Source organism: Cyprinus carpio, chromosome A1 (genome assembly GCF_018340385.1).
Source record: "Cyprinus carpio isolate SPL01 chromosome A1, ASM1834038v1, whole genome shotgun sequence".
Classification (NCBI taxonomy): Eukaryota; Metazoa; Chordata; class Actinopteri; order Cypriniformes; family Cyprinidae; genus Cyprinus; species Cyprinus carpio.
Genome location: NC_056572.1, coordinates 24619266 through 24647262, shown reverse-complemented (window position 1 = coordinate 24647262; position 27997 = coordinate 24619266). Strand labels below are relative to the sequence as shown.

The 27997-nt window shown below is 37.5% G+C and overlaps 1 protein-coding gene across 15 annotated transcripts in view; it reads right to left on the bottom strand.

The window, feature by feature from the left end:
- LOC109087255 (teneurin-3) overlaps positions 1–27997 on the bottom strand; it is a 489736-nt gene that overhangs the window by 71528 nt on the left and 390211 nt on the right. For 10 of the 15 annotated variants that reach the window (XM_042758649.1, XM_042758644.1, XM_042758654.1 and 7 more), the window contains 4 exons: positions 23144–23242; positions 20671–20909; positions 10923–11045; positions 2–207 (listed from right to left, as the gene is read on the bottom strand). In XM_042758649.1, coding sequence (XP_042614583.1) covers positions 2–207; positions 10923–11045; positions 20671–20909; positions 23144–23242 — 667 coding nt within the window. The remainder of the gene's footprint in view (position 1; positions 208–10922; positions 11046–20670; positions 20910–23143; positions 23243–27997) is intronic. The other 5 variants (XM_042758683.1, XM_042758701.1, XM_042758735.1 and 2 more) reach the window with 1 other exon arrangement.

Sequence of the window (27997 nt, the reverse complement as noted above, 5' to 3'; positions counted from 1 at the left end):
CCTGAGTGTGTGTAGGCGGCAGGCCTTTCCGGCCATAGACTCCCACCAGAGCACCTCTCTGGACAGAGATGTTGAACTTGAGGGACTGTGGCTGGTCAATGAAGAGCTGAGAGCGCCAAAAAGTTCCTGGAGGGACATCCTGTACTGCTCTACGGCCCACATCCACCTCACCTGTGTCTATGGTGTTATTCTCTTGAAAGTAAACTCCTAGAGAGAGAGATAGAGGAAGATGACATTTTTAAGAGACAGACAAACCATATTTATGCTAATAACCTACTGGAAGTAGAAGTTATTTATTTTCAGCACACGTGATTTGGCCCTCTGAGATACTGTGGTCGAATGTATGCAAGATGGAAAACAAGCTAACGGTAACTGTGAGCAATTTTCCTGTTCTATGTGATCTGCCTCTGCCCATATACAGAGCCATAATTAAAAAGAGATGTGTGGAAAACCATGTGGAATCATGAAATTTTTGACATTGCATGGAAGTTTGATTCATGCATGAATAATTATTCATCTTGTTCATCACGAATGCCTTGTTTACAGGCAGTAGACTCCATTTGTGATCATGTAAGCATTATGGCTAGTATGGCAGGAAACCAATAACATTAAAACGACCAGCAGCAGGAACTACAACTAACAATACAGTAACCTTTTCACATCACAGTCTGTATGTTCTATAAAGGTATTAAGCAACAATCTATGTGTTCAAACAGAACCTGAAACACAGACGGTGTATATGAGTGAATCTCTTTTTAAATGAAACCGTTCACGAGTTTCTCCATTAGCAGCATATATGTCTGTGTGCCAATGCAATTGTGATTCTTGCTAGAGCCTCAAGTGTGATCAAACATTCATGAGGGCATACCAGAATAATCTGATTTCAGAAATCATTAAATCACTTCATTCAGCATTTAATTACATCTTTAAACAAACTCTCTCTGACCCTCACTCCCAAGATAAAAATCACAGTGAATTACCAAGCAAACAGTAAAGAATAAACTAAAATTTATTCCATTATACTCTAGGGTATGTTTATTAAAAGCATCGAGTTTCACTGTTAGCAACATAGTTTAACAATTAGATTTTTTCCCTAAAACTTCAGCTCCAACGAACATATGATCTTGACTCGTGAAGAAATTATGCTCTTGAGAATAATAAGCAAGCTAACATGCAGAACAATCTATATTTCATATTAATACATATTTCATTTGACATCTTTTAGTTTGTCAAGACAATGAAAGAGCCGTTTTTTGAAGAGCGCACGTGAATGCACTCTAGTAACCTGGGGGAAATCCAGATTATTACGTAAAATAAAAAACCTTGATTGAACCAAACATCTGTAAATATAAAAATTAAATAAAAAAACAACAGAGAACAAATATGGCAACTGTTTACACCAGTAACCTTAGTAAACAGTCAACACTAACTAGTTAATTTCTCCAATGATATATCATACTATGGTAGTTAAACAGCGAGTATCTCTGGCAAAACACAACCTTTGTCAGCAGTGGGCATATTCATTTCTGATATTAAAGGGACCTTGACGAGTTTTTAGAACAAATTTGATACATCCAGTATAGCTGAAGCCATAATGGGAATTGGCAAGCCACTGTCTTCCAAAAGTAGCCAACTGTGGTAATATTATATGCAGAGAACAAGTGAAGCTATTTGACTTCACAGCTCTTCCTTTAACAAGCTGGAAAGCTAATGTCTAGAAATTACACACACAAGCGCACAATGACCTCAACGACAGAAGCCTCGGCATATTCCAACCCCTCACAACATGTTACAAGGAAACAGTGCGGAATGGAGCGGTAATGGGAGAAGGAGAATAGGCTATACTCATATGCTAGCTAATGGAGAGCAGCTGCCATTAATATTGCATTAATTATTATTGCGTAATGCCGTAGCACGCGGGCACTAACCACACGCATGTTGCTAATGTAGTCAGCCGGCTACATAAAGAGCATGTTGGAGTGAATGAAAGAGTAATTAGAGGGGACTTGCTGACTGTTAGTTTTAATGTGAGCACGCCTGTGGCCATAAATGCTCTACAGAGCAAACGAGAGAAGCCATCTGTGAAGCTCTGATCAACAGTATTGTCCACAGGATAAAAAGAAGGGGATGGGTTGCTCAAAGAATGCCAGTGGAAAAGAGATTTGCTTTCTGTGTGCGCCAGGGATGCCCATGGTGTTTCTTGGACATGGATATTGAATTGGCATTTGCCCATGAGAATCGGAGAGATGTAGTAGGTTTGTTTTGGCTAGATGCAAAGACTCCCTAAAGCCATGTACTTCTCTTTCTGTTTCTCTTTCTTTAGCTTCTCTCTTTATCTTAGCCATGTGATCTGCCAAACTGTCTTGATGTTTACTGTTTAAATGTGTGTGTGTGCACGCATGTTTCTGTTGGTAAGGGTATTTTTTTTTGTACCACATAAAATACCACTACTATCTGACAGATATCATTGACTGGATGTCCTTAGAAATGACACTTGTCTCAGTGACTGTCTCTGGCTCTGTAAAAAGCAAAAATTTGGAAGAATGTGGGTATACAGGTATGCCATTATTTTTACATTTATGGTTGTTGGCACAGAAATTACACACTGCCCCTTAAAATAACAGTTCAACAAAAACAACAAAACTTCTCACATTATTTACTCATTCTGTCATTCTCATCTTCTCAGTTTAATATCATGACATTTGGTGAAAGGAGAAAATTTTTTTTTGGTTTAATTTTTTTTTTTTTGTTCTTATTATGATGTTTTATGATTTCTTAATATTATACATTATTTTTTGGTCATCTTTGAAGCTTGACAGCCCCTAGTTGCGACGAAATATAGCTGTATAGAAAAGATCTAGGTGGAAAAGAGTTTACAATCACCAACTATACAAAAGTCATGCAACTATACAAAAACATGTCAAAAAGAGGCCTCATTCTTAATTTTGTCATTGGGTATGGTGTGACTTTTGCCGGTGTCTCACTGTACGATTCATTTGACAGCAATTTGCTTCAACACTGCACACACGCTGTGACTTTCAGTCCACAGCTGCAACAGTCAAGACTCCGGAGACGCACACATTCTTACTTTCAAATGGCTAGACGGAGCGTAGCTGAATGGAATGGACCCACAGGGTCTTGAGACAGGGTCTTTAAAATAATTATTTTTGACTTGACATGTCACATTAAAAACACAACCAAGAACTAAGTTTATTTCTGTAAGTGCTGTCAAATACTCCCATTGACAAAATTAACTTTTCCATTAAGGGGCATTTTGTACCTTGTATTGTCAGAGTATCAACAGCATGAGGCTAAACCCATGAAAATCAAAACACTTTTTTTGTGACTGATCACTCTGCTCTACACCTATCCTTGATTTCCCTTTTAATGAACTTGTTTCTGCCTCTCTCACTTTCTACTTATTATTCACTCCCTTCACAACACTCCCTCCATATGCTTTCATTGTCATCAGCCCACTTTCTCTCTCTCACACCATTTCTGTTGGGCCCTGAGAGACATTAACATTACACGTTCGATTTTGCCAAGTGTCTCCCCTTCTTCCAAATGCATTCAGTTGCAGATTTAGCGCCTCTTTATGACTTTCAGAAAAGTCACTTGAGCAGTTTTTAATTTACTGGGGCCTGTGGAAGAGTGTGCATTAGGAGAAGGAGTGGTATATTCATTAAGAGTGTGAGAGAGTATCATGCTCGGCTCTCTTAGCTGCTGCAGTGGGACTGAATACAGAGCTGCTCAGATGATTTGTTTAAGAATGGTGCAGCACATAAATAAGGCCCCATGAAACATTGCTAAATGCAATGTTAGGTTCCACTTCCAGGCACCAGGGATAAAAAGTGGGAGTTTTAAGTGCAAGCCTACAGCTTTCTTACATCTGTGTGAGGATGATGGAGTCTCTCAAGGGTGTGTATTTAAATAAAAAGCAGTCAGTGTGAGGAACACTAAATTATTTTCTGAAAATTAAAGCGACTGATCTACTTTCATTTATGGAAATCTATCTCTTAAAAAAACAGCAAGTCCTCATATGCTAATTACATTCCCTACATTCCTAGTCACATACAAACACACGCACCTCTGAAGCGAGACAGGCAATCTAAAGCACATCCTGTCATTTAGGAAAGAAACTGCACTGAGGCTATTGTCCCTGCTTTGAACACACACACACAAGGAGGTACACAGAGCACTTGAAGCTCTTTTATGGAGTGAGTGCTTTTAGGTCAGCTGTCTTTCAAAGAAAGGTGAACTGCAGGTGACAACAGCAGCACCCTCAGTTATTACTCGCTTTGTCTTCACTGGAGAAGAAGAGACAGACAAATGAGTGTGTGTACATATTTCAAAGGGTCTACAGCAGGTATGTAAGTCAGACTTTGCTGTGTGTGATGCATGTTCAGTCTGTCAGTAAGAATATGCATCTGTGTGGATTTGCTGCGCTTCTATTCATGTGTCTGTGTGTGTGGGCAGCTTTTCTATCCTTGTAGGCATGAAATGTCTGAAAATCTCACTAGAAACACAATAAAACCTGACAAAACCAGCTAGCGGGGACATCCTTGTGAGGATAAATGCTTCATGAAAGAGCTAAATATGTCTAAAATTTTCTTAATAAAAGAAAATTCTGTAAGCCATTTTACAGATAGAGATCGTGGCTAGTCTATATTTATAATTATACAGCAGTTAGATCCGGTTCATTTGATTGGATAAGAACTGATTTCATATTTATAGAAGAAAGTCCATAGAGTATAACATTCACAATTGTACTGTCTTTCTCATGTCATATTGCTTAATTAAAGACCCCATGACATGGCTTGATGAGCAAAATTTTCTGTGGGACATTCTCTTTCTGATTCGATAAATATCTGTGTAGTGCAGGATGATTCATCAATAATTTTTTTGTCAGTTATCGAAGAAAAAACACTACCTTTCAAAAGTCTGGGGCTAGTACATTTAAAAAAAATTAATTAATTAACAGTTGTATTCAGTAAGGATGCATTCAAATTCATCCATAGTGACCATAAAGAAATATATTGTCACAAAATTTTTAAATAAATACTGTTTTTTTTTTTTTTTTTATATATTCGATTGATCAAAAAATAAAAAAAGTATCAAAAATATTAAGCAGCACAAGTTTTTTGAAAATTGATAATAGTAATAAATGTTTCTTGAGCATCAAATCAGCATATTAGAATTAAAATCATTGGAAAGACATATCCTAACAGACTAAAGGCTGTAATTAAAGCAAAAGGTGGTTCTACAAAATACAGACACAAGGGGGTGATCCTTTTTCCAACTCAGTGATAATTTGTTTTAATTTATTCGGACCTGTTTGTGTTATATCTTTTACTTGGATGTTATATGTTGCAATGAGTAAATACATCTGGATAAAACACAAACTGTGTCCATCTTCATTTTAGGCTGCAAAGCAACAAAATGTGATTATTTTAAAGGGGGTGATTCTTTTCTATACCCACTGTATGTTGACCAAAAATCGCTTGACTGCAATTTTTGCTCTGCTGCCTGTGTGTGTATGTGTCACGTCCTTCACAGAGAGCCGTGGTGGTGTTGGTGGGCATGCATGCACAGATAAAGGTTAACTGAAGGAGGTGGGGGTGTTAGCTGCTGTCTGTATTGATTGAGAGTAAGCTGTGTGATTGTTCACATTGCTGATGGCTTCATTAACTAGCTGCTCTTCTACAGGACCCCCCTCATCCTGTTTGGCCCTCACAGCAGACTAAAGACCCACCGCTGGAAGCTTCTGCCATAGCAAATTCTCCTGCCCTGTTAACACATTAACATTCCTTTGCACTCAATGGCATACAAATTTTTATTTCTTTCAATGAGAAAGGGAAAAAAGCGAGGTGGGGGCTAGTGCTAGGAAACAAAAGACTGACTATGCTGAATGCAAACTCTGCTCAAATAAATGTAACCTGATTGTGTCACTGCTGCTTAAGGGGAGATGAATGACTTCCCCTTGCTGTGTAACTAAACAGCCACAGACTCATATATAACTGCATCACAATCAATTTACCCACAATTTATGACCAATTGATAAAAGCACATCCAATTTCTTAACTCTGCTGATGACAAACAGACATTATAGAGACTGAAAATGTCCTATAGCTGATGCAGAAATGCCCTAATCTAATGCTACATCACTGCAAGCGTGGACACGTCCATCACCTCAAGAACAAACACATTACTGTAAGGGGCATCATCATAATGGCCTTCAAACATATGGCCATCCATCTTCGCATTATGAGTGTGTGTCCCCCTGTGTCTGAGTGCTTGAATTAGTACTTAAGTGAGGGAGACCCTGTGGGAATACACCTGCTGGTGGGTGGGAGAAAACGATAGCGCCTGTTTCTGTGAGGTTATTTATTTCTTATTGTATTTGCTATTTAGCATATGCTGTAAATCATAAGTGCCTTACACTGGGTTGACAAACCAAAAGCATCTCTTGCATTTTAATATGAGCTCTTCTCTTATTCTGCCACAACTTTGCTCTACTCACAGTGAAATCTCACTGGTTCCTGTAGAGCACAGATGTATATAAGTGTGCATTAGTGCCCGCCCACTTTTTCAGCAGCACTGGTTCTGGTATTTTTTTTTCCTATAGGGATTTAAAAAAAATGCTTTGTTAAAGCGTTATACGCCATGTAACAAGCCAGCCAGCTATAAGGTGAATTATAACATTACAAACTTTAATTTGAAGCAAAAAAGTATTGAAAATCAGACAAAAAGACAGCTGTATTGAACTGTGTACATAACAGCTTTAATGAAGGAAAGAACTACAATCCCATGAAGCATTGGGAATGACAATCAAATTCTAAAAGATAGTGAAATATAAAATTATGTTTTTTTTTGTTTTTTTATTGCAAAATATGCATATATAAATTATGACTACTGGAATTTTCTGTACATCATCATGGGTAATGTAGTTTTCACCACAAATTCCACTGTTAAATACGATTATTTTAAAAAATAAGTTGAAATAATGAGAACAGATGGCTTCAAAAAAAAAAAAAAAAAACACATATTGTACCATCACCTCGGACTCACAACAGGTCTGTATTTAAAGGTTTTTTAAGTTAGCATTAAAAACAATCACTTCCCAGTTTCACTACTGGAACCCAAATGTTGTATTCTATTTAACATTTACAATATTTAAAAACATTTTAAAATATGTAAATGTGCCAGCAAAGGTAGGCTGAATGCCCTTAGGTACTGTGCCACTTGACAATGGAGATTATTAAAAATAGAACATATATTTAAATAAATAAAATGTTTGTTTAATTTTTCATGTGTTATTTCTAATTCAGATGAAACCTATCAACTTACAGTCTGTGTGTTATGAGTGTGTGACTTGTCTTGTGAATTTTAATGCAGACAGACTAAATAAAATCTCTGGCACGCATGTATCAGATTCAAGATTCAAGATTTTTATTTGTCACATACACGATTATATAGAGGATATATAACCAGCAGTGAAATGTGAGTCAGGTCCGCTCCATGGACAGTGAAGTTAGTAAAGAATACAACACAGAGGAAAATATACATAAATATAGGTATTAAAAATTAAGCGTAAAATACAATAAAAAAGTATTCTGTAGAATTAAATATAGAATAGAAAATAAAATGTGCATGAAAGTATACTGTAGTCATAAATATTAAGATACAAAGGAATGTACAAGAGGCGAATGTGCAAACAGGTTGTGACAGTGTCAATATGTCAATATGAGGTAGAGAATGATGAATATCTTACTGATTAAGTGATTATTAAGTGGAGACATGTAGATGTTAAGAGGCTGGTTTTGAGTTTAGGAGCCTGACGGCCTGGGGGAAGAAACTCCTCCTAAGTCTCTCAGTTTTTGCCATCAGGCTACGGAAGCGCTTACCAGATGGCAGCAAAGTGAAAAGACCATTGCTAGGGTGGTTTGAGTCCTTGATGATTTTAACAGCTCTGCTTTTGCAACGTTTGAGGTAGATGTCCTCCAGCAAGGGGAGAGCAGACCCTGTGATGTGCTCAGCTAAGCGCACAACTCTCTGCATGGCTTTGCAGTCTTGACTGGAGTTGTTCCCATACCACACTGAGATACACTGAGTCAATACACTTTCTATGGCCCCTGGACAGAAAGTTTTCAGGATTGCTGGTGAAACCCTGCATTTTCTCAGCTGTCGCAGATGGTACAGTCTTCGCCCGGCTTTATTAACCTGTGTTTGAATGTGGGTAGACCAAGTCAGGTCCTCGGAGATGTTAACACCAAGGAACTTGAAGCTGCTCACCCTCTCCACAGGGGTCCCGCTGATCATAAGAAGAGTATAGGGCTGCTGCTGTCTCTTCCTGAAGTCCAAAATCAGCTCTTTAGTTTTACTCACATTCATAGAGAGACAATTGTCCTGGCACCATGATGTGAGTTTCTCTACCTCATCCAAGTATGCAGCTTCATTATTGTTGGAAATGAGGCCCAGAACTACAGTATCATCAGCAAATTGGATAATAGATGTGGAGCTGTGGGAAGACACGCAGTCATGTGTGTAGAGAGAGTAGAGCAGGGGACTCAGGACACAGCCCTGTGGAGCTCCCACATTCAAGGTGATGGAGTTGGAGGTGAACTGGCCTACTTTTACCACTTGAGGTCTACCAGTGAGGAAATCAAGAATTAGTTGCAGAGTGAAGAATTCAGGCAGAGGTCCATGAGTTTAGAAGCTAGCTTGATGGGGACTATAGTATTGAAAGCTGAGCTATAGTCGATGAAAAGCAGCCTTAGTGAATGTATTTGTTAAGTTAGCACTTTCCTTTGTGTGATGCATGTACTGTGCATCAGTGGCAGTCAATGTTTGGGACTGATAGCTGTATTTACTCGCACCATTTTATCACAACAGGTGTTCAGGACCCCTTACAGCTTACAGAAGTGAACTGAACACTGTCTGTATGAATGAATAACTGAAGTCAGCCCTCTGTTCTATTCTTACAGCGGTAACCATAGTGACAGTAAACATCAAAGACAGTGACTTCTATAACACCGGCATGTCTTTTCACAATTGCCATAATGTTATTTAATAAACAAGTCGAAGTTCGAGTTCTTCCATCAAATCTTAATTAACCGACAATGGCTTTCAATTTTTAACTGAGTGTAGAATGCAGCATCTGGGTCATGAACAGACCACAAAACTGATGAGAGCTGATCTGGAGAAGATACAATGACAGGATTGAAAACCCTCAGATGAAACACCTATTTTTTTTTTTTTTTTTTGAAACACTGAAACCCTACATGAATAAAACACAATTGCACTGTATGAAACGATCCACTTGAGAAACAAACTAATGTAAGATAAGAAGTTTTGTTTTCTGATATTTGTTATTATTATTATTATTATTTTTAATTAAAAATGTTTGTTTATATCAAGAACAAATATCTGCCAATGGGAAAGAAAATTTAACAATTCAAATGGAAAACAAATTTATTTTTCTTCCCCCAGAGGAAGATATTTTCTCATTTAATTTTGATAAATTTATCAGAAAAAAAGACTTAATATGTTGTCATTTTGCCTCAAGTAAATGAATCTCGATTTAAATTTGAAGTAGGCATGAAATGAAATCTATTTCTTTTTTTTTTCTATTGTTAACGGCTGGTCCATGTATGTTTAATTAAAAACAAAAAAGACGTTGTGAGCTCATAATTGTTTTATCAAAATCTTGTAAAAATGGTGATTTATGCAAGAATTCTCGAATTTAGGCCATTTAAACCAGCCACTGTAAGCTCATCGCAAAATCCATTCAACAACCTATGCACAGAGTCAAGTCCCTACTCTACATATTTTCTTTTTCAATGTTTAGGTGTTGTTTTTTTGTTTTTTTTGAAAAACAAGACAAACATACTATTTAAGAAATTCACTTTTTGTGAGAGCCTTGTGAGAGCTAGACCAACATTCACACAGCAAAGGTTTACCGAACTCACTCTTAAAATGCAGTTGTGAATGTTGAAAGTTCAAGTCAGTTGGTTGTTCCATTTATAACCGAACTAGGCATGAATGGATCTGAATTTAGCACCGTAAAACATGACTGACAGCCATTTCTGTTGCTTTTTGAGCATAGCCAATGTGTGTTTCTGAGTGCATGTAATAATGGCACTCCATTTCACTGGTCAGTAGGTTTGTGTGACAGCTAATATTAAGGACAGAGTGAATCCTACTTTCAAGAGAGAGAAAGATAAAGAAAGAGAGATACTGGGTAGAATGCCAGGGCATTTCACAATTCTCACTACTTGGCTTCATGGTCCAAAAGGCCCAGACAATCTCACAAATTCATTTATAGTGCATTCTGCACACACAAAGCCTTCTCATATTCTCCCATTAAATACAATATTTTCATCTAAATGTGTTTTTTGGCTCATCTTCCTGATTCCTGGACATGTCTGCAACAGCCGTGACAGCTGACACATCAAAGCAGCCACCCTGATACTGTAAGACTAGTGTCTAAATGCTGAGGCATGTAAGCCTGTTGCTCTCACAACCACAGAGAGATTTACACTCATCACAGATCACTGAAACACACATCCGAGTGCCAGGAAAGATGGCATGGTGCAAAGAAAATGGTTTTGGAGTGTGTGATTTCCATTTGTGCGTGGGAGTGTTTGTGGCTGGGGGGATGGGAGTGTGTGGGGGTGTTTGTTTAGCTCGAGTTATGTTTATTTAAGGGAGTGTGGGTCTTCATGGCGGAGGGTCCTAGAGGTGTAGTTGTGTAGGAGTGAGTCTGTTTGGTAATTTTCTCTAGCCTATTACTGTGTGTGTGTTCTCCAGTCTGTTTACTAAATGCAAATGTGTTTTGTGCTGGTGAAGGGGCTTGAACAGATTGTGCCTGTGCCATATTATGCATCAGTGCATGAGTGGGTACGTGTGCATTTGACCCTTACTGTTTTCAGTAGACAGGGCAGTAACTGTGTTGGTTGCCGTGGCGTCAGATTTGACCTGGCCGTTCTCAAAAGCATAGCCCTCAGTCTCTTGCAGCTGCCAATTCAATCCAAAGAGATGCATGGCTGTGGAGAAAGAGACACAAGAGAAAGAAATGATCACTTAAGAATGAAGGATATATATCAATATAAAAAAGTTTGCCCCTGTAAACCATCATTGCCGATGGTTGCTAGGGACAGTTGCTATGAGGTTGCTGGCCCAAGTCACCTTCACCCCCAAGTTTCTATGATATTCTGGCTCCTGTATATGACTTGGGACCCTCCTTCAATGTCTAGAGGATCTTTATTTTCTGCCAGGGTAATTGTAGGTTTGATCCCTTAGAAAAGTAACAGGAAATCTTGTACTTAATAAGCCATGTGATATCTACATTTATTCAAGCATCACAAAATGAGTGGGAGAAAGAGTAATACTTAAAGTATCATCAAAAGTAATGGTGATACGTCCCACTATAAACACCACTAGAAAAAATGGTCACAATTCATATTTTTTTATGGATTACTGCAGTTTTTATTATAAATAATTCGTGCACATCATTCTTTTTTTTTAACTCATGCCATCATAATCTTTAATCTTTAATCAAAAACAAAGTCCCTTGCCCCTCGCAACAACATCTCTTCCTTGATGATGTGTACACAGGCGCAGGGCAATAAAACTGTCTTATGGCCAGACGAGTTTCAGTCCCTCTCCTCCATCAACCTATCACTCACATGAAACAATCGCATAAATTAGCAAGCGACAGTAAACTAACAATTCAATCCATTCCCGATGGACAAAAATCAAGAACCGCTCTACTTTTTTTTTTCTCGAAAAGCTGTTTCAAATGGAAATGTGTCACAATAGTGAAGAAAAGTCATTAAACTCTAATAAACATTAAAAAAAAAAAAAAAAAAAAAAAAAACTAATCAGAGAAATGTTGTGTAATCAAGCCCCTATATTGACCTTTTGAAAGAAGAATAAAAAGCTACATGTCTTGTATTGATTTGTTTGTGCATTACTTTACTCAGAGAAACTCTCAGCACAGGCTGTGTTGTGGAGTGATATGTTTAAACAGCTGCTTTGGCTGTCTCATTTTACTTGTTCCTGAAATGTCTGAAACCAAACCATGCTTGGAATTCAAGGGTTCAGAAATCACACTTAGCCTGTATATCTGTGACACGAGGTTCAATTCAGGTGTCGCTAGAAACACAACTGGCTACATTTCAGGGTGGGTTTGCCAAACGTTCTTTCACGGATTCTGCAAACGGTCCCTGTGGGCAGCATGACGAGCTAGGTGAATCAGCACCTATTTGAGCACATTTTGTTTCCCCCGTGATGCATCTAAAGAACATGCTTGGAAAGTCATATAGGATAGTGTACAGTCTATAGGATTCTGTAGGAACTAAACCACCATGAGGCCGGATCATTATACGGGGGACCAGTTGGCTGATGCAGAGAGACACAGAGGAGACAAATTGTTGAATAAAGTCGATATTTTTGCTTTCTTTGCATACAAAAAGTATTCTCGTCGCTTCATAATGTTACGGTTGAACCACTGATGGCAGATGGACTATTCTGACGATGCTTTTCAATCTTTTCTGGACCTTGACAGTGCAATTTACTTGGCAGTCTATGGGACAGTCACAAGCCTCCCGGTTTTCATCCAAAATATCTTAAATTGTGTTCCGAAGACAAACAAAGCTTTTACGGGTTTGGAACAACATGGGGGTAAGTGATTAATGACAAAATTTTCATTTTGGGGTGGAGTAACCCTTTAATCTAGTGGTAATCGTGATTTCCCCATGATTTGTGACATCATTAGTTGGTTTTGTCTTGCATTAGTATGAGAATCTCATAGGAGAGACTGTATATGGGTCCTTGTATGTAGTTGTGTGTGGTAGCTGTGCTGAGGTGGGCTGCTCTGAGGGGACAGGCTGATCCTCTTTCTGAGTAACAGCAGTGTTAGCTGCAGACGTTCCCTCTAATAAAGGTAATTTAGACCTGCCAACAACCCCCACTGGGTCTCTTCATGCCCCCAGAGCACACACACAACCTCCCCACATAAATCATTCTCCTTCTCTCTTTGCTGGTGTATTTGTGTGTGTTTACTTGTGTGTGTAAAGTTTCTTATGTGTGCTTGTTATCTGGAACTGTAGGCTTTCGCTGGTATTCCTGAAATGTGCAGATAAAGCTCTCCAGCTCGTTGTAACATTATACAACAAAAGAGCTCCAACGACATGGAGTGTTAATGAGAGAGAGTATAGAAGAGTTGAGGTGCGAGAGAGTTTCATTAAAGTATTTGAGCAGTAATTGGCTTATAAAATTCCTTAAGCTCATGCTCCAAACTCACTCTATATCTTTCTAACTGGTCCTCTCTCACTCTTTCTCTCATTAAATTAGATACCTGCTGGGTTGGCCCGTTCAAGGAGCAGCCGATGTCCAGCACTCTGACCTTAGCCGAAGCAGGGGGTTACGGGAGAGTGGGCGGTATTGACTTCTCCGGCAGAAAGACGGCCACCCCCTGCTGATCTGATTGAGCTGCTCGCCGACTCACTTTTGAGCAGGCTACTCCATTAACTTTCGGCATTGTAAACGAGAAACGAATATGGTAGTGGCAAGTTTTTCACCTCTGTATCAGATTCTTATTGTTAATTAAACAGTTTCTTGATGGTCAGTTGGATTCATCTGAAACTGAAACTAGTGTGGATGAATAAATAATCTTAAAAAGAAGTTAAATTTATGGGCACGCATGGATCTAAGAGCCGCAGGGCATTCGGGAACAATCATGCATGTGTATGGAACACGTCCAGGCTATTAGAATACAAATGCGCCTAGTGCAAAATAAAAAGCGTCTAGTTCTCTCAGCTGACAAAAATGTAAATTGGCTGTTAGGTTTTTTCCTCATTTCCTTTCCCTCGGTTGTCTCGCGAGTGCTAAAACAGCTAAAGGTAGGCGAGATCATGAGAGGTGGATCGCTTTGTTGATGAGGCTTGGGAATGGAGCGATGAATGATAAAGCAGGCTTTAGAGAAATACCAATTCTACATGGGGTGAGTGGAGAGAGAGAGAGAGAGAGAGAGAGAGAAAGAGGGCAATGGAGGGAAGCACAATGCCTGATCAGTTTGGAAGTGGGCCGCTACTGCCTCAGGTGTATGCCGAATGAATGAATAAGAGAGGAAGCAGGAAGAATGAGTCTTCACCAGGGCAGGGTTCACATGCAGAGTGGTAAGATTTACAGTTAACTAAATGCAAGGCAACTTATATGAGGCAGGATTGGCGGTTATGTAACCAGTGGGACTCGCAATGCTATCAAGGACCCAGTGACGCTTCATCTTAAAATACAGCTCCATATTTCTCACTGTATGTCAATTATGATCATTAGCAAGAGGATGAGGAAACTGGCTTCCTGTGACACAACGAGAAACTATATTCAGAATTAGTGGGAGAAAAATAACAGCAAGCAACACCAACAAAACAAAAAACAAAAACAAAAAACAAACAACAACAAAAAACAATTAACAGTCGTGAACCCTTGCATTTACCTTCGAAAGAGACACGCCAATGAATAAAAAAACTTTCTGATGCAATAAATCAAGGGCAAAACCAAATGTCCTTCCATCCCTCAGGGTGTTGTGTTGTGAGTAGAGCCGCTGACAGCCTGTCCCCTGAGCATTTCCAAATCACCCACATAAATTACCTCAAACTCTCACCTTCCTTATTTACAATCATCAACCACTTTTTGCAAGGCACCAAAGCTACATTTTTGTATGCCTATTTATGAAAAGAAATTTCACCAATGTCAATCAAAACTTGCTTTTTCAAATTCAGGTTGAACAAGGTACACAACAGATTTTAAAAAAATGACTCAGACTATTAATTATTCTAAAATCATTTAGTGAAAAACATAAGTGGGAGGACAAAGCAGCTCGCTAAACTGTGAAAATAAGAAAGCAGTGTGGAAAGACTGAGTTAATATTTTCTCCAGTGTGTCACTACTCATTCGTTGAGACAGAGACCGAATGAAAAACTCTGCCTGGCTGTGCCTAAATGTAAAATGCTTTTCAGAGGTGTGAAAAGCTATGAAGTATTTATGAACAGCTTCTCCATCTTTTAAAACAGAACTGAAGAAATCTTGGCATGCCATGCTTCCTTTGGCTGGTGTTTGGTCCACTGGGGCCCCTTTATGAGTTTCTCCAGCTTTTGGCCTCAGTGCTAGAAGCAAGGTGGAGAGGCCATCGGCACTGTTCAGAAGATGTAACTTACTCACCATGTGTATCACTTTATTTAAAAAAAGGGAATAGTTAAGGGAGGGTGTATAGATGTTTTGGTTGTGAAGTCATGCTTTGGTCATGAATGCACAAATAATTTAACATGATATTTTTTCTGTTTTGCTAAATAAATAGTCAATGTTACATATTGATTCAGAGATTAGGTCTGTAGTTTCTAGTAGATGCTGGAAAAACAAAGTATATGCAGGATGTGCACAGTTATTCTAAAGAACAGTGGACAGCTTAACTGCTTAGGATAAAAAAAGGACTTGTGAACAACTATGAAATGAAAACTGCTGGAAAGCCACATGCTGGCATGAAGGCCTTCCATCAGGACTTGTGCTGCATCAGTCTTGCCTCAGAATGCTCTTTTCAAGAAGCTCAGGGAGCAGTTAAGTGAGTAAAAAAAGTCTGGTCTGAGGCCCATTCAGTTAACCTGTCGTTCTAGTGAGATTTTAGTAGCGGTCAGAGGAGCCTCTCAACATGTTTGAGGCATCTGGGTGAAACTTCCATCCAGTATTAAAGCAATCCTCAGAGGATGTGGTATTGATCGAGTGTTCATTAAAAATCTCTACGTGGCTATGTTACCCCTGTTGAACAAGGACAGAGAGAAAGAAACCTGATTTCCCCGTTCTCTGTCTGTCTTGTTGTGTGGGTGTGGGCTTAGCGGAGATGGCTGGGGTCTGACACACCAGATGGGACTGACAGAGAAAAGGAGTTGTTTTTTTTTAGTAGCTGGAAGAGCTGCTGACGCATAGCAAGCGAGGCATTGTTTGCTGTGTGAAACCAAAGAGGAGGATATGTTCTCCATCTGCAATGCTGACAGTGTGAGACACTGTGAGACCAAGACGCTGCATACATTGAACTCGTTTTACTCAAAATATAATGCATTCTTGTGCATAATTAAAGACACATCCACCTGCAGAAGAACCATCACATCTTCAGTTTTTACAGAAGTTTACAGTGAATGTTCCACTGTGTTTACTTGATAACTGCATTTTTGTTGATATTACAATGTAAGGCTAGCTTGGTTGTAATGCTTTTTGAATCAAATATTACAGTTCTCTCTCTTTTTGTAATACACACAATTACTCAGAGAGGCCATTCATAAGGATACTTTTAACTGCACTCTTTGCATATTCTGTTTAACCCAACCAGATAGGACAATTTACAAGTATTAAATCAATTTACTGTTGCAGCATAATATATTCTAATTTATAGATTGATTTGTTTAGCCTTCACTATTCAGATGTCGAAGTGGCCTAGCAGCAGTTTTAAGAAGACTCATACATTCATATTATGATTTTCTATAATAATCCCAATTATAATTCTTAGTATTAAGTGCATATGCTACACACACACACAAAAACTTTTAAAATAGCTTAAAATAACAGAAGCATTAATGTACTGCATATTGGTTGGAACCCAGCTAACAAAGTTATGAACAAATGTCCTAACAACGCAAATAGAAAATTAGCCATGTTCCTCTGATGGTCTAACATCTGGTCTTTAATAATGTTCTCAAAACGTTAGCACAAATGCATTAATAATCCATCATTCTGGTAACTTTTTTTCTGAAACATTTTAGTTGGACATATTTAGAGAACAGTAACATTCGCATAATATTGAATGTTCCCTTACTGTTCACATAAAAAAAAGGTTTTGATAATATTTTTAAAATCTGGATGTTTTGAAAGTTCAGAAAACATTTAGAAACAACGTTTTAGTTACTTAATATGAATGGACAAAACGTTCTTATAATATTATTTTTTTAGCTGGGAATAATCCAGTTGGACTAAAAGCAGAAAAAAAAAGGGATGATCAACAACAAAGCATATAATATCTCAGTTAAAATAAGGTATGTTTTAAAAATATATGGGAAAAAAGGTGGATGCGGTTATGCTCCAAAACTCAATGTGTAAGACCAGTAATACAACTTATTTAGTCACTGGCACCGCTATCAGGAAATTACTGTGATGTGTGATAGGGCTCTGCAGGTATGACAATATTCAAGTACATTGCCTTGTAAGAAAATATAATTTTGGTATTCTCCTGTGGAAAATCTGGCCTATGTTTAAATATAGGCTTGTTTTTAAGATAACAGTTAATTCCTCAGATTTAAGTAGTGATGGTTAAGGATTGTCAAACTCTTTAAGTAGGTCTAACTTATTATTAACCTAAACTTTATTAATTATGTGCAGTAATTTGGGAGAAACAGAAGTCATTTAGTAAATGAAAACTCATTTGGTAAATCTATCGGCAAGCCCATTTGTGGAAACATCTTGAACAGGAAGAAAAAGTGCAGTAACAATGTTCCATTGTGTATTCCCATAACGTCAGTCATTTGAAATAACAGGTTTTGGAACACATATTCAGAGGGATAACGAGGTCTGATAATGAAAGCTGGGATGGGACAAGGAACAGCCAGAGATAAAAGAAAGTGAGAATAAATCTGTTTTCAGGCTTGTTAATGTTTGGCCCCTACAGGGCACTGTCATGATTAGCTCTCCATATATTTCCATAATTTCTGTGATGCTCTTGAATGTCCTGCTGTGTGCATCTTCAGGAATCTTAAAATGCAGTAATGATCAGAGCTGCTGAGGGTCTGTCCAGCGACACCCCGCTGGTTGTAAGCAAGACTCGGTACAAACGCTATCTTCATAATGACACTGCTAATAACTAACAACTTTCTGTCATGATCGGACTTTACAAAAACAACAATTCAAAAAGTCACATGATGCATTTCTTTCTGCAAACTTTTTACTTTGCATACAGGCCAAATAAGCTGATATTAGTTCATAAGGCCAGTGCACATCTAAGACAACCGAGATACAGAATGAAAGAGATGGCCATTATGGACCAATTATTTTGTGACCCTGGGTGAAAACTCTGTAATCTTGTTCGCTTTTAGTCTCTCTAGATGGTTGTGATTTTGCTCTATTAGCAGCTGTATTGACAAAAGCAGCAGACCTGGCTGTGGAGTGTCAGTAAATAGCTCTCTGGAAGCTGCTGAACTGTCTTGAATACAGTGCAATAATTAACTCCGAAATGGATTTGGCTTTCTCTATAAAGAGAAAAATTAGCTTTTGTTATTCAGCTACTCTGCTTGCTGATCACACAGAGAATCCAACTGCTTTCTTTAAACCTGTTGAACACAGCTCTAACGCTGCGCAGGCTTGTCAGTCCCAGCAGTGAAAAATTGAACTACAAATGACTTTCTCTCAACATGACACAAAAGCGGACAATAATGAAAGGCCACTGACTGAACAAATGCATTCCTATTTGGATGTAAAAGGGACTCACTGATGCTGTCCTCTCATCCCTTTGTGACTTTATGATAAAAGAGGGCCACTGGGTCTCTACAGCACTGAATAGGTTTGGAGAAATATTGCACTGAGAAAGGAAAAGGAGGGCACTTCATTTCCTCTTATTGACTTTGGAGGCCAGTCTTGACGTCATCAATACAAAGTATTGTATTGAATTGTGCCTGTCTTTGTGTGTTCTCTGTATCTGATCGCTAAAAGCTGAAACCTCTCATGTGAATGTGACAATTTCTGCTAATTTTGTCCTTTAAGTGCAGTTGATTGGATCACATGGCACGTTCTACAAATATCATTCATTAGGTGTTCTGTTACTTTATTTTTGTGAAAGCAATGTACTTTGGTCTACAATGTTATCATGAACTAAAAAGGAACATGTTTATTTTTATTTACTAACATTAACAAAGATCAAGTCTGCAACAAATGTAATGTTCATTGTTAGTTAATGTTAGTTAACTAACATTAATAGGCTTTGTAAAGTGTTTTTTGTAAAGTTACTGAAAAGTGTTACCAATATCATATAATGCAGTAATGATGATCATGCACTATATTAAATGTATGCAAGTAATTTATTTTAATTAAAATTAATATATAAATGTAATTCAGCACCGCATATACAATGATATTTACCTAAATATTTTAGATCTTAATTTTTATGTTACAACAGAACTTATAATGCAGAATATAAATCATTATTTACATTATACTGATGAGAATTGGGTGTTTTTGTGTTACGGAGGGGTTTCAGGATTAAAAAAATTCTAATAATTTTAATAACAAGCTCAATTTTCTTTATGCAAAATATTTTTTTTCTTTTGATTTTGGAGTGAAATATGACATGTTTTGGAGGTTTTTGTCAGATTGAACCACATATAACTTACAGAAGAACAAAAAAATTCCAGTTCTATTTTGGAATATATCCGTGAGAACCACCATAAAACAGAAAGCCTCTTATACCTCTCTCTCTCTCCTCCCTTTCTCTCTGTATGTGCTTCCCTTCTCTCTTCAGTAACAGAACCATTACAAACATGGCCAGGAGTAAAGAACACTCATATTGTAGCAGAAAATTGACTGAAGAAAAATAAACAGATGTCCAATGCCTGCTGTATCATTGTCTCTCCCAACAGAACCATCGTGCCTTTGAGACAAACCAGCCCACCTCACAGTGCAAAACAGCATCTCTACAGGCCATTCACAAATCCTCTCATCAGCGTGACATTTGTATGGAATGAGGAAACAACTGGCTCCATTCAGAGAGGAAGCTTAAACAAGGCTGTCTACATTTGGCACACAGTATGTGATAAATACTGAATGAAAGCGAACTTAAAACCATGACGACAGGAAAATAAATGTTTGTCTGTCGATGTGGCATTCTGCTTTCTGCTACTATGGCAACAAAGGCTACATGGACCACTGTGCAGGTGACTGAGTAATGGACAAAAATTAGCAGTGGTTTCCATGGCAATGTAATTGACAAAGCAGTTGATTTTTAAATAGTACTCCACAGCCATTACAGCATTTTGCAGGCTTGCTAGGGGTAACCTGAATTAAATTATAGCTACATAAGCTTACTCAAAAATCAAGTGGTAGTAAAAATTCTGAATATATAAGGCAAAGTGGTTTGGGGGCAATGATGCCCTCCCTTTATTCAGTAGGGATGTGCAAAACTACATGTATTTTGGTATGCCTGAATGACTAGTCGGTCTTAAGGAAGCAATAAATCATTATTTAATAATACATTAATATTATATGCAAATATAATAAAAAATAAAAATAAATATAATTAAATTAATTTAGACTATTTATATATAAATAGTATATATTATATATGAAATTATTCAATCAATAATTCCAGGTTTCAGGGTTGCCGTGGCTTTTCAGGATGTTAAAATAATTAAAACAGAAAGCAGAGGTTCCAAGACTATTTTTATCTTAAAACAACAAGTGGTGGTGTTTAAAAAGGGGATGAATCTAAATCTAATTTTCAGAGAGGTTTTTGTCTAAAAGCTAAATTAAACTCAGAATACTAATAAAAAAAATAAAAAAACTGAAAAAAAAGAAATATATAGAACTAGTTGACTTCATTAATCAACCATCTATACTTTAAAGCATCAGGGTTTCACCTACCAATGCAGTAACAGAGCAGTATAGAGAGCAGAACGGAGACAGCCATGGCACTGAGGGCTGTGCACCTCCATGAGCAGTACTTAGAGGACTTCTTGAACTTGAAGGCGCTGCGGGAGAGTGTGTTGCGGGGCAGGGGCCGTGTGGGGGGCGAGTAGACTGCCCCCGTGGCCATGGTGTAGCCTGGCGTGGCCGTGCTGAACAGAGGAGTGGTGCCAGTGCCTGTCTTAAAGAGAAAGTGCCTGAAAGAGAGAAAAATAGAGAGACAGAAAGAGAAAAGCTATGAACATTTATTGTAGTCTTAAAAGATACACATTTTCTTTTCATTTTGCATTGAACAGCTTTAGGCAATAAAGATTAATGCCAAGAACTTGTAACATCTGATTCAGTTCATAAAATCAGAAACCGTTTTAGTATTTTTAAAGCATTTAACAATCGCATCTATAACTATTCAAGAAAAGCTTGGTATATTAACTCTAAATGAGTTTAAATGAATCAGCACAGATTGTTCACAGAGCGGGGCGCAGTACAGGAAGTGAGGCGTACAGCGCTCCTAAACTGCCTTGCTCCTGTACGTCTCCCGCTAAGCTAGTGTCACCCTCTCCTGCTGATTGGCACTTAAAGTATGATTGGCTAACAGAAGCCCTTGGCATGTGGTAATTAAGCTGGGCAGATATTACCAGCACATTTATTGAGCTGGCCCCTTCTGTTTGCTTGAACACCACAGTGAAAATCTAGACCTCTTCACTTTTCAACCTTTACCGAACACATCTTAATCAAATACCTTGTGTTTGACTTCCCTTTAGCCTGCTGTGTTTCTTTGCCCAAATGAAAGTGGAGAAATGGGAAACGTTGGGTGCATGTGAGTGTGAGTGGCACTTTCCACTATAAATCTGGAATCATTTGATTGGACTTGAGAGGTGGAGAAAAAGCTTTTTCTAATTAAAAATCACCAACGGTACTGTTTCCTCAGCAGAAGAGAGAGAGAGAGAGAAAAAAACTAACTTCATTATTTTTAGCATTTAGGATCACATTATGCCAGGTGTAGGATTGTAGACATATGGGAAACCAGGACTGTAAATATAATGTTTTGAAACAAGTCCAAATACATAAATAAATGTGCATTTTGTTTGTGCAGGTGTTTTGTATGCTGGTTTAAAATTCATAGATCTCTTAATTTATAGAATATTCTCCTATGTAATGTTATATATATAAATATAAGTTATATAGAATTATAAGTCAATAAATATTACATATAATAAATAAATCTAAGACAGTAATACAATGAGATTTTAAATTAAAAACTCTGAACACTGGAAATAGATTTTAATTTTCAATTGTCAATAATTGATTTTTTTTTTTTCACTTTTTCCATGAATTGTGTTTTATTTTAGTTTTACTGTTTAAATTTAGCTTAAAAAACCTAATAATGGTCAACTGCCAACTTTCCTTATTTAATGACAATTTTTTTCTTGGGAAATAACAGTAGTAATATTTTATAGCTTTTTTTTTTTCGTAGTCAAAACATATGATAGGTATGTGTCTATAAAGAATTCACTGTCAAAAACAAAACTGATAAATGTTTACTGTGGTTAAAAAAGCGAAAAAGCTATCCCCAGTCTATATTAAAGGCCTAGACATAAAACTCTTCCACCACATGAAATCCCTTCCATTTGTTAAACAAAACAACTCACAAGCTTGCAGAGATAAGCAATTCTCTAAAACGGCATGGTTGTCTGTTCGATTGCATTCTTTATGTTGACAGAATGACCCATGAAGACTCTGAACAATGGAACAAACAGATGATTCGAGCTGCGATATCAAATAACACTGAGCACTAAATCCAATTAGCGAGACAGTTCGACAATGTCTCTGCATTCTAATGCAGCGACAGAGAGAGATAGAGACAGAGAAAGAGTAACTGTGCTCTTGTTTTAGTGCAGTAAACAGTTGCTGCCAACTCACTTTACTCTAACATTATCAATCAACCCAATCAAAGCCAAGATGCTGTGCAAGGCAGTCTGGATTTAATCCAGTAATGCAGGAATATCAATTAAAGAATTAGTCAAATTAAAATATTAAAGGCTGTGTAACTTTTTTATTTGATTTATGCAAGTGGCGAATCGATTAGCATATTAGTGGATTTTTATTGCAACTTAATTTAGAGCAATTATTCCTTAGCAAGTACCAGTGTCAGAAGTGGCTGCCAATCAAGTGCCTCTTGATAATTTGCATTCATTGGCTAACCGCACAAGGTAAGAGATTTACAATAAGATGTTGGGCCAGTGCATGACTGCGTTGTCTAAATTCGGTTGGCTCAATATGGTACTATGGCCATTTGGTTGGCTGAGCACTGGCCTTCTGTTTGGGGGTGTCTGGGTTGGGGTGGGGGGTCTGGAGATTTAGCACTTTGGTTGGCTCAGTGTTGGGCTTGGCATCAGCAGCTGGCACCAAGAGAAGACTCAGGAGCACATACCCGTCCCCATAGCCGCCCTCGTGGCACACGGGAGGGAACACATCCATCTCTATTAAGTTGTCATGCCCGTTTTCAAGAACTGCTTGCTTTGCTAATTTTCTACATGAGAAAGACAAACAATTAGAATAAAGGTTGTCAGTGCTTTCTAGTGATGAGACAGTCAAGGTATTTCTAATTATGAGTTTGGCAGCAAATCCAGAGAGAAAGAGCTTCCCAGACTGCAGGCAGTCATAGCTGAATGTACATCGAATGAAAGACGGACCCACACACATGAAAAGACCCATAAAACATGTATACTGCATTTTTATGTTCGATGTATCAATCCATTTTCCTCTAAATGGAAGCACTAACATGCTCTGATATGGAGGAATATTTATTATAGTGAACAGAGCCACAGAATTACTCAAGCACACCTAATGACTGTAAAGTGTTATTGGTAGGCTCTCTACATCCTCTGTGAGCGAAGTGTGAGAATATATTAATTACTATACTTCCTCTACAGTGAATAGCATACTCTGAACGAAGGATGGGAATCTCTAGAGATGCACATAATCTGAAGCAGTGATTTTCAATTGGTGGGTCATGAACCTGAAATGATAGGGCTCAAGGCAGCAGAAAAAAACAAAAAAACAATGCTAGAGGTCAAAAATAAAATGCAACTAACCATGTAATTGTGTATTGTTAGGATAAAAAAAAAGGCTCATCAACTTTTATGAGGGAGAAAACAATTCCTAAATCTTTTGTTGTTGACATCGAAGGCTGTGTGTGCAACATATTTTACTGTATTCTGATGAAAATGTCTCTGTGACTTGTTAGAATCAAGTCAAACTAGGCAGATGCCAACATTGAGAGGCTTTGTGACAAGCCCTTACCCTCAAAAACCTACAAAGGTAAATGTAAAGGAAATATTATCCAGAATACATTAAATATTGGTTCACTTTGGTTTGTGCTGACCACAATGTGTTTATGCAGCGAGTTACTGGCCGCTGAGACACTTATAAATGAGCAATAAATAAAATAAGATATTTTTCAGTGTTTGACTTTAAGCATGTTTTTGCTTATTTATAAATGCTAAACTAGTTTAACATTATGCCAGTCAAAGTCCATAAAGTGAAACCATTTGAGAACCACTGATCTAAAACCATGGCAATGTGGAGTTTTTCATTCCTCTCCGCAAATTTTCTTGTGGGTTGAAAAATGATGCATGGATTCCAAGAGTAATTCAGTATGCCTTTGCACATGACCTCTTGGTATTCCCACATAACACCACCATGACCTTCGCTCTAACCAACTCACCTTTTTGACCTCATAGCAGGAGTTCAATCCTTTACTTAAAGTTTTTACAACAAGTGACTTGCTGACATGTAACTCAATAACACGACTTGACCATATGTTCGTAGCTCTTGAATTACACTATTTGAATTACGCTTTTATACAAACCACACGAGAGCTTTTAAAATTATTTATATGTAGTTTCAAATTCATTTTTGCCCTACCTTTCAAGACACTTTCATTTCACTTTATCCTCACAGTTCATATGGTAACAGCTTTACTGTTACTGTTACTGTTATAAGCATGAGCCCCGTCAGGCTGGTCGTGCCAGTGGTGTTGCAACAATATATAGTGATATTCTCAATGTTACTTAGAAAACAGGATACAGGTTTAACTCATTCGAAATACTTCTGCTTAATGTTACATGGTCAGATATGTTTCGATGTACAGATATGCAAAAGGGATCTCTCCTATCTCTTGCTCTGGCTACTGTGTATAGACCGCCAGGGCCATATAAAGATTTATACAAAATAGTTTGCAGATTTCCTCTCAGATCTATTGGTAAATGTTGATAAAGCACTAATTGTCGGAGATTTAAACATTCATGTTGATAATACAAATGATGCATTAGGACTTGTGTTTACTGACCTAATAAACTCTTTTGGAGTCAAGCAAAACATCACCGGACCCACTCATCGTTTTAATCATATGCTAGATTTAATTATATTGCATGGAATTGATCTTACTGATACAAAGATTGTACCTCAAAGTGATGATGTTACTGACCATTTTCTTGTATCGTGCATGCTGCATATTACTGAATAATAACTAAAAGGCTCCACGTTATCATCCGGGCAGAAATATTGTTCTAGCCACCAAAGACAGATTCACAAATAACCTGCCTGATTTATCTCAACTGCTCTGTGTACCCATAAACACAGATGAACTAGACGAAATGACTAGCAACATGGACACTATCTTCTCTAATACATTAGAAGTTGTTGCCCCCATCAAATTGAAAAAGGTTAAAGAAAAACGTACTGCGGCATGGTACAACAGTTATACCCACTCTCTCAAGAAAGAAACTCATAATCTTGATCGCAAATGGAGGAAACTAACTTGGAAGTTTTTAGAATTAGCTATAGACAGGCTCTAAATGCTGCCAGTGCCGAGCTTATTCGCAAACCCATAGAAAATAACCAAAACAATCCAAGGTTTTTATTTAGCACAGTGGCTAGGTTAACAAATAACCAGACGCCACCCTATCTAAATATTCCCTCATAGTTTAATAGTAATGACTTTATGAATTTCTTCACTGACAAAATATATAATATCAGAAATAAAATTACAAATTTAGATTCTACAGCATCTAGTACTTCAGCTTCATTCATCGTGTCAAAAGAGAATCTGCAGTGCTTTACAAATACAGGAGAGGATGAGCTAAATAAACTTATCACTGCATCTAAACCAACAACATGCCTATTAGATCCGGTACACACTAAATTACTGCAAGAGTTGCTACCTGTAGTAGAAGAACCACTTCTCAATATTATTAACTCATCGTTATCTTTAGGTCTCGTCCAAAAAATATTCAAGCTGGCGGTTATTAAGCCTCTTATTAAGAAACCACAACTAGATCCTAATAAACTGGCAAATTACAGACCCAATTCAAATCTTCCGTTTATGTCTAAAATTTTAGAAAAAGTTCTGTCTGCTCAATTGTGCTCCTTCTTGCAAAAAATAATCTCTATGAAGAATTTCAGTCAGGTTTCAGGCCCCATCATAGCACAGAAACTGCACTTGTTAAAATTACAAATGACTTGACATCTCATTGCTAATTTTATTAGTCTGATCGCTACCACTTTGTTTATTTAATCGGGGGGTCATCTCAATTATCACCAGTAAAGTATGGAGTGCCACAAGGATCTGTCCTAGGTCCTCTGCTATTTTCAATAAACATGTTACCCCTTGGTAATTATTACAAAAGATGGAATAAATTTCCATTGTTATGCTAATGTTACTTAACTATATATCTCAACAAGACCAGATGAAACTTCTAAATTATCTAAGCTAGAGTGTATTAAAAATGTAAAAGATTGGAAGAGCAACAATTTTTTCCTATTGAATTTGGATAAGACAGAGATATTACTTATTGGACCAAAAAGCAGTACACAGAATCTCTTGGATTAGAATTTGCAACTAGACTAATGTATTGTTACTTCCTCTACAGTCAAAAATCTGGGTGTTATTTTAGATACTTGTTTTTTGAAAATCATATTTCTCATGTTACAAAAATAGCATTCTTCCATCTTAGAAACACTGCCAAGCTACGAAACATGTATCATGTTTCTGATGCAGAAAAGCTAGTTCATGCATTCATGACCTCTAGATTGGACTATTGTAATGCACTGTAATGTGGTTGTCCTGCATCTCCAATAAACAAGCTACAGGTAGCCCAAAATGCAGCGGCTAGTGTCCTTACCAGGTCAAGAAAATATGATCATATTACCCCAATTTTACAGTCTCTGCACTGGCTACCTAGTTCTGTGTCAGTTACAAAATATTATTACTTACCTACAAGGCCCTTAATGGTTTATCTCCTGCATACCTAACTAGCTACTACACTACAATCAATCACGCTCCATAAGGTTGAAAAAACTGCATTTGGCTCCCAATCTCTGGAAAGTCTTCCTGAGGAATGTTTTGGGTTGGCATATCACACTCTCTCTGTTTACGTTCTAGATTAAAGACACATCTCTTTTAAATCTAGATTAAAGCATTCAAATAATGCTTCTCATAATCTTGTACTGCAGTTATATCTGATCAAATGCACATTATTATTCCTTTGCTTGGGTTGAAAAAAAACATTTTTGCTTGGTTGGAACAGCGCTATGCTAATTATATCTCTATCTGTTTATCTGTTTTCTGTTCTGTTTCTGTTTCTGGATTGAATTGGAATTAGTTAAGTTTGGGTCTGGATCTTGCTATTACTTGGGATTGAGATGAACAAGAGAAGGGGTGGTGATGATGCATAAGAGTAACTCAGATGATGCCAACCCTGAAACAACACAAACTACCAAAGTTTGGTATAATTTTGATTGCAATATAATAATCATTGCTATTAATAGTGTTCATCGTCTGTTTGATTACGTCATTAACTGATTTTTACTGTACATTTCTGCCATATGTACATCAATTTGACATAGTCACCACTGACAAGCTACTACTAAATATATTGTAGAAACTTAATTTTCTGTAAAGCTGCTTTGCAACAATTTGTATTGTGAAAAGCACTATACAAATAAACTTGAATTGAACTGAATATGGCGTATATAGTCATATAACACTGGGTTTCATCACAGTTAAAAGGATTATAGCAATAAGAATAAATGTGGCATGGGCTTGAAAATAGTTTTGAATTACTTTGAATGCCTAGATTAGACTCTTAGTAAAATGTTAATACAAAGTACATACAACACCCACTTAAACAAGAGATAATAGAAGACATGTGATGGAAACCAGAGATAAAATCTCCAGCTGTAGTATCTGTGGACTGACTGGGGCATCTGGTGTTAGGGTAAG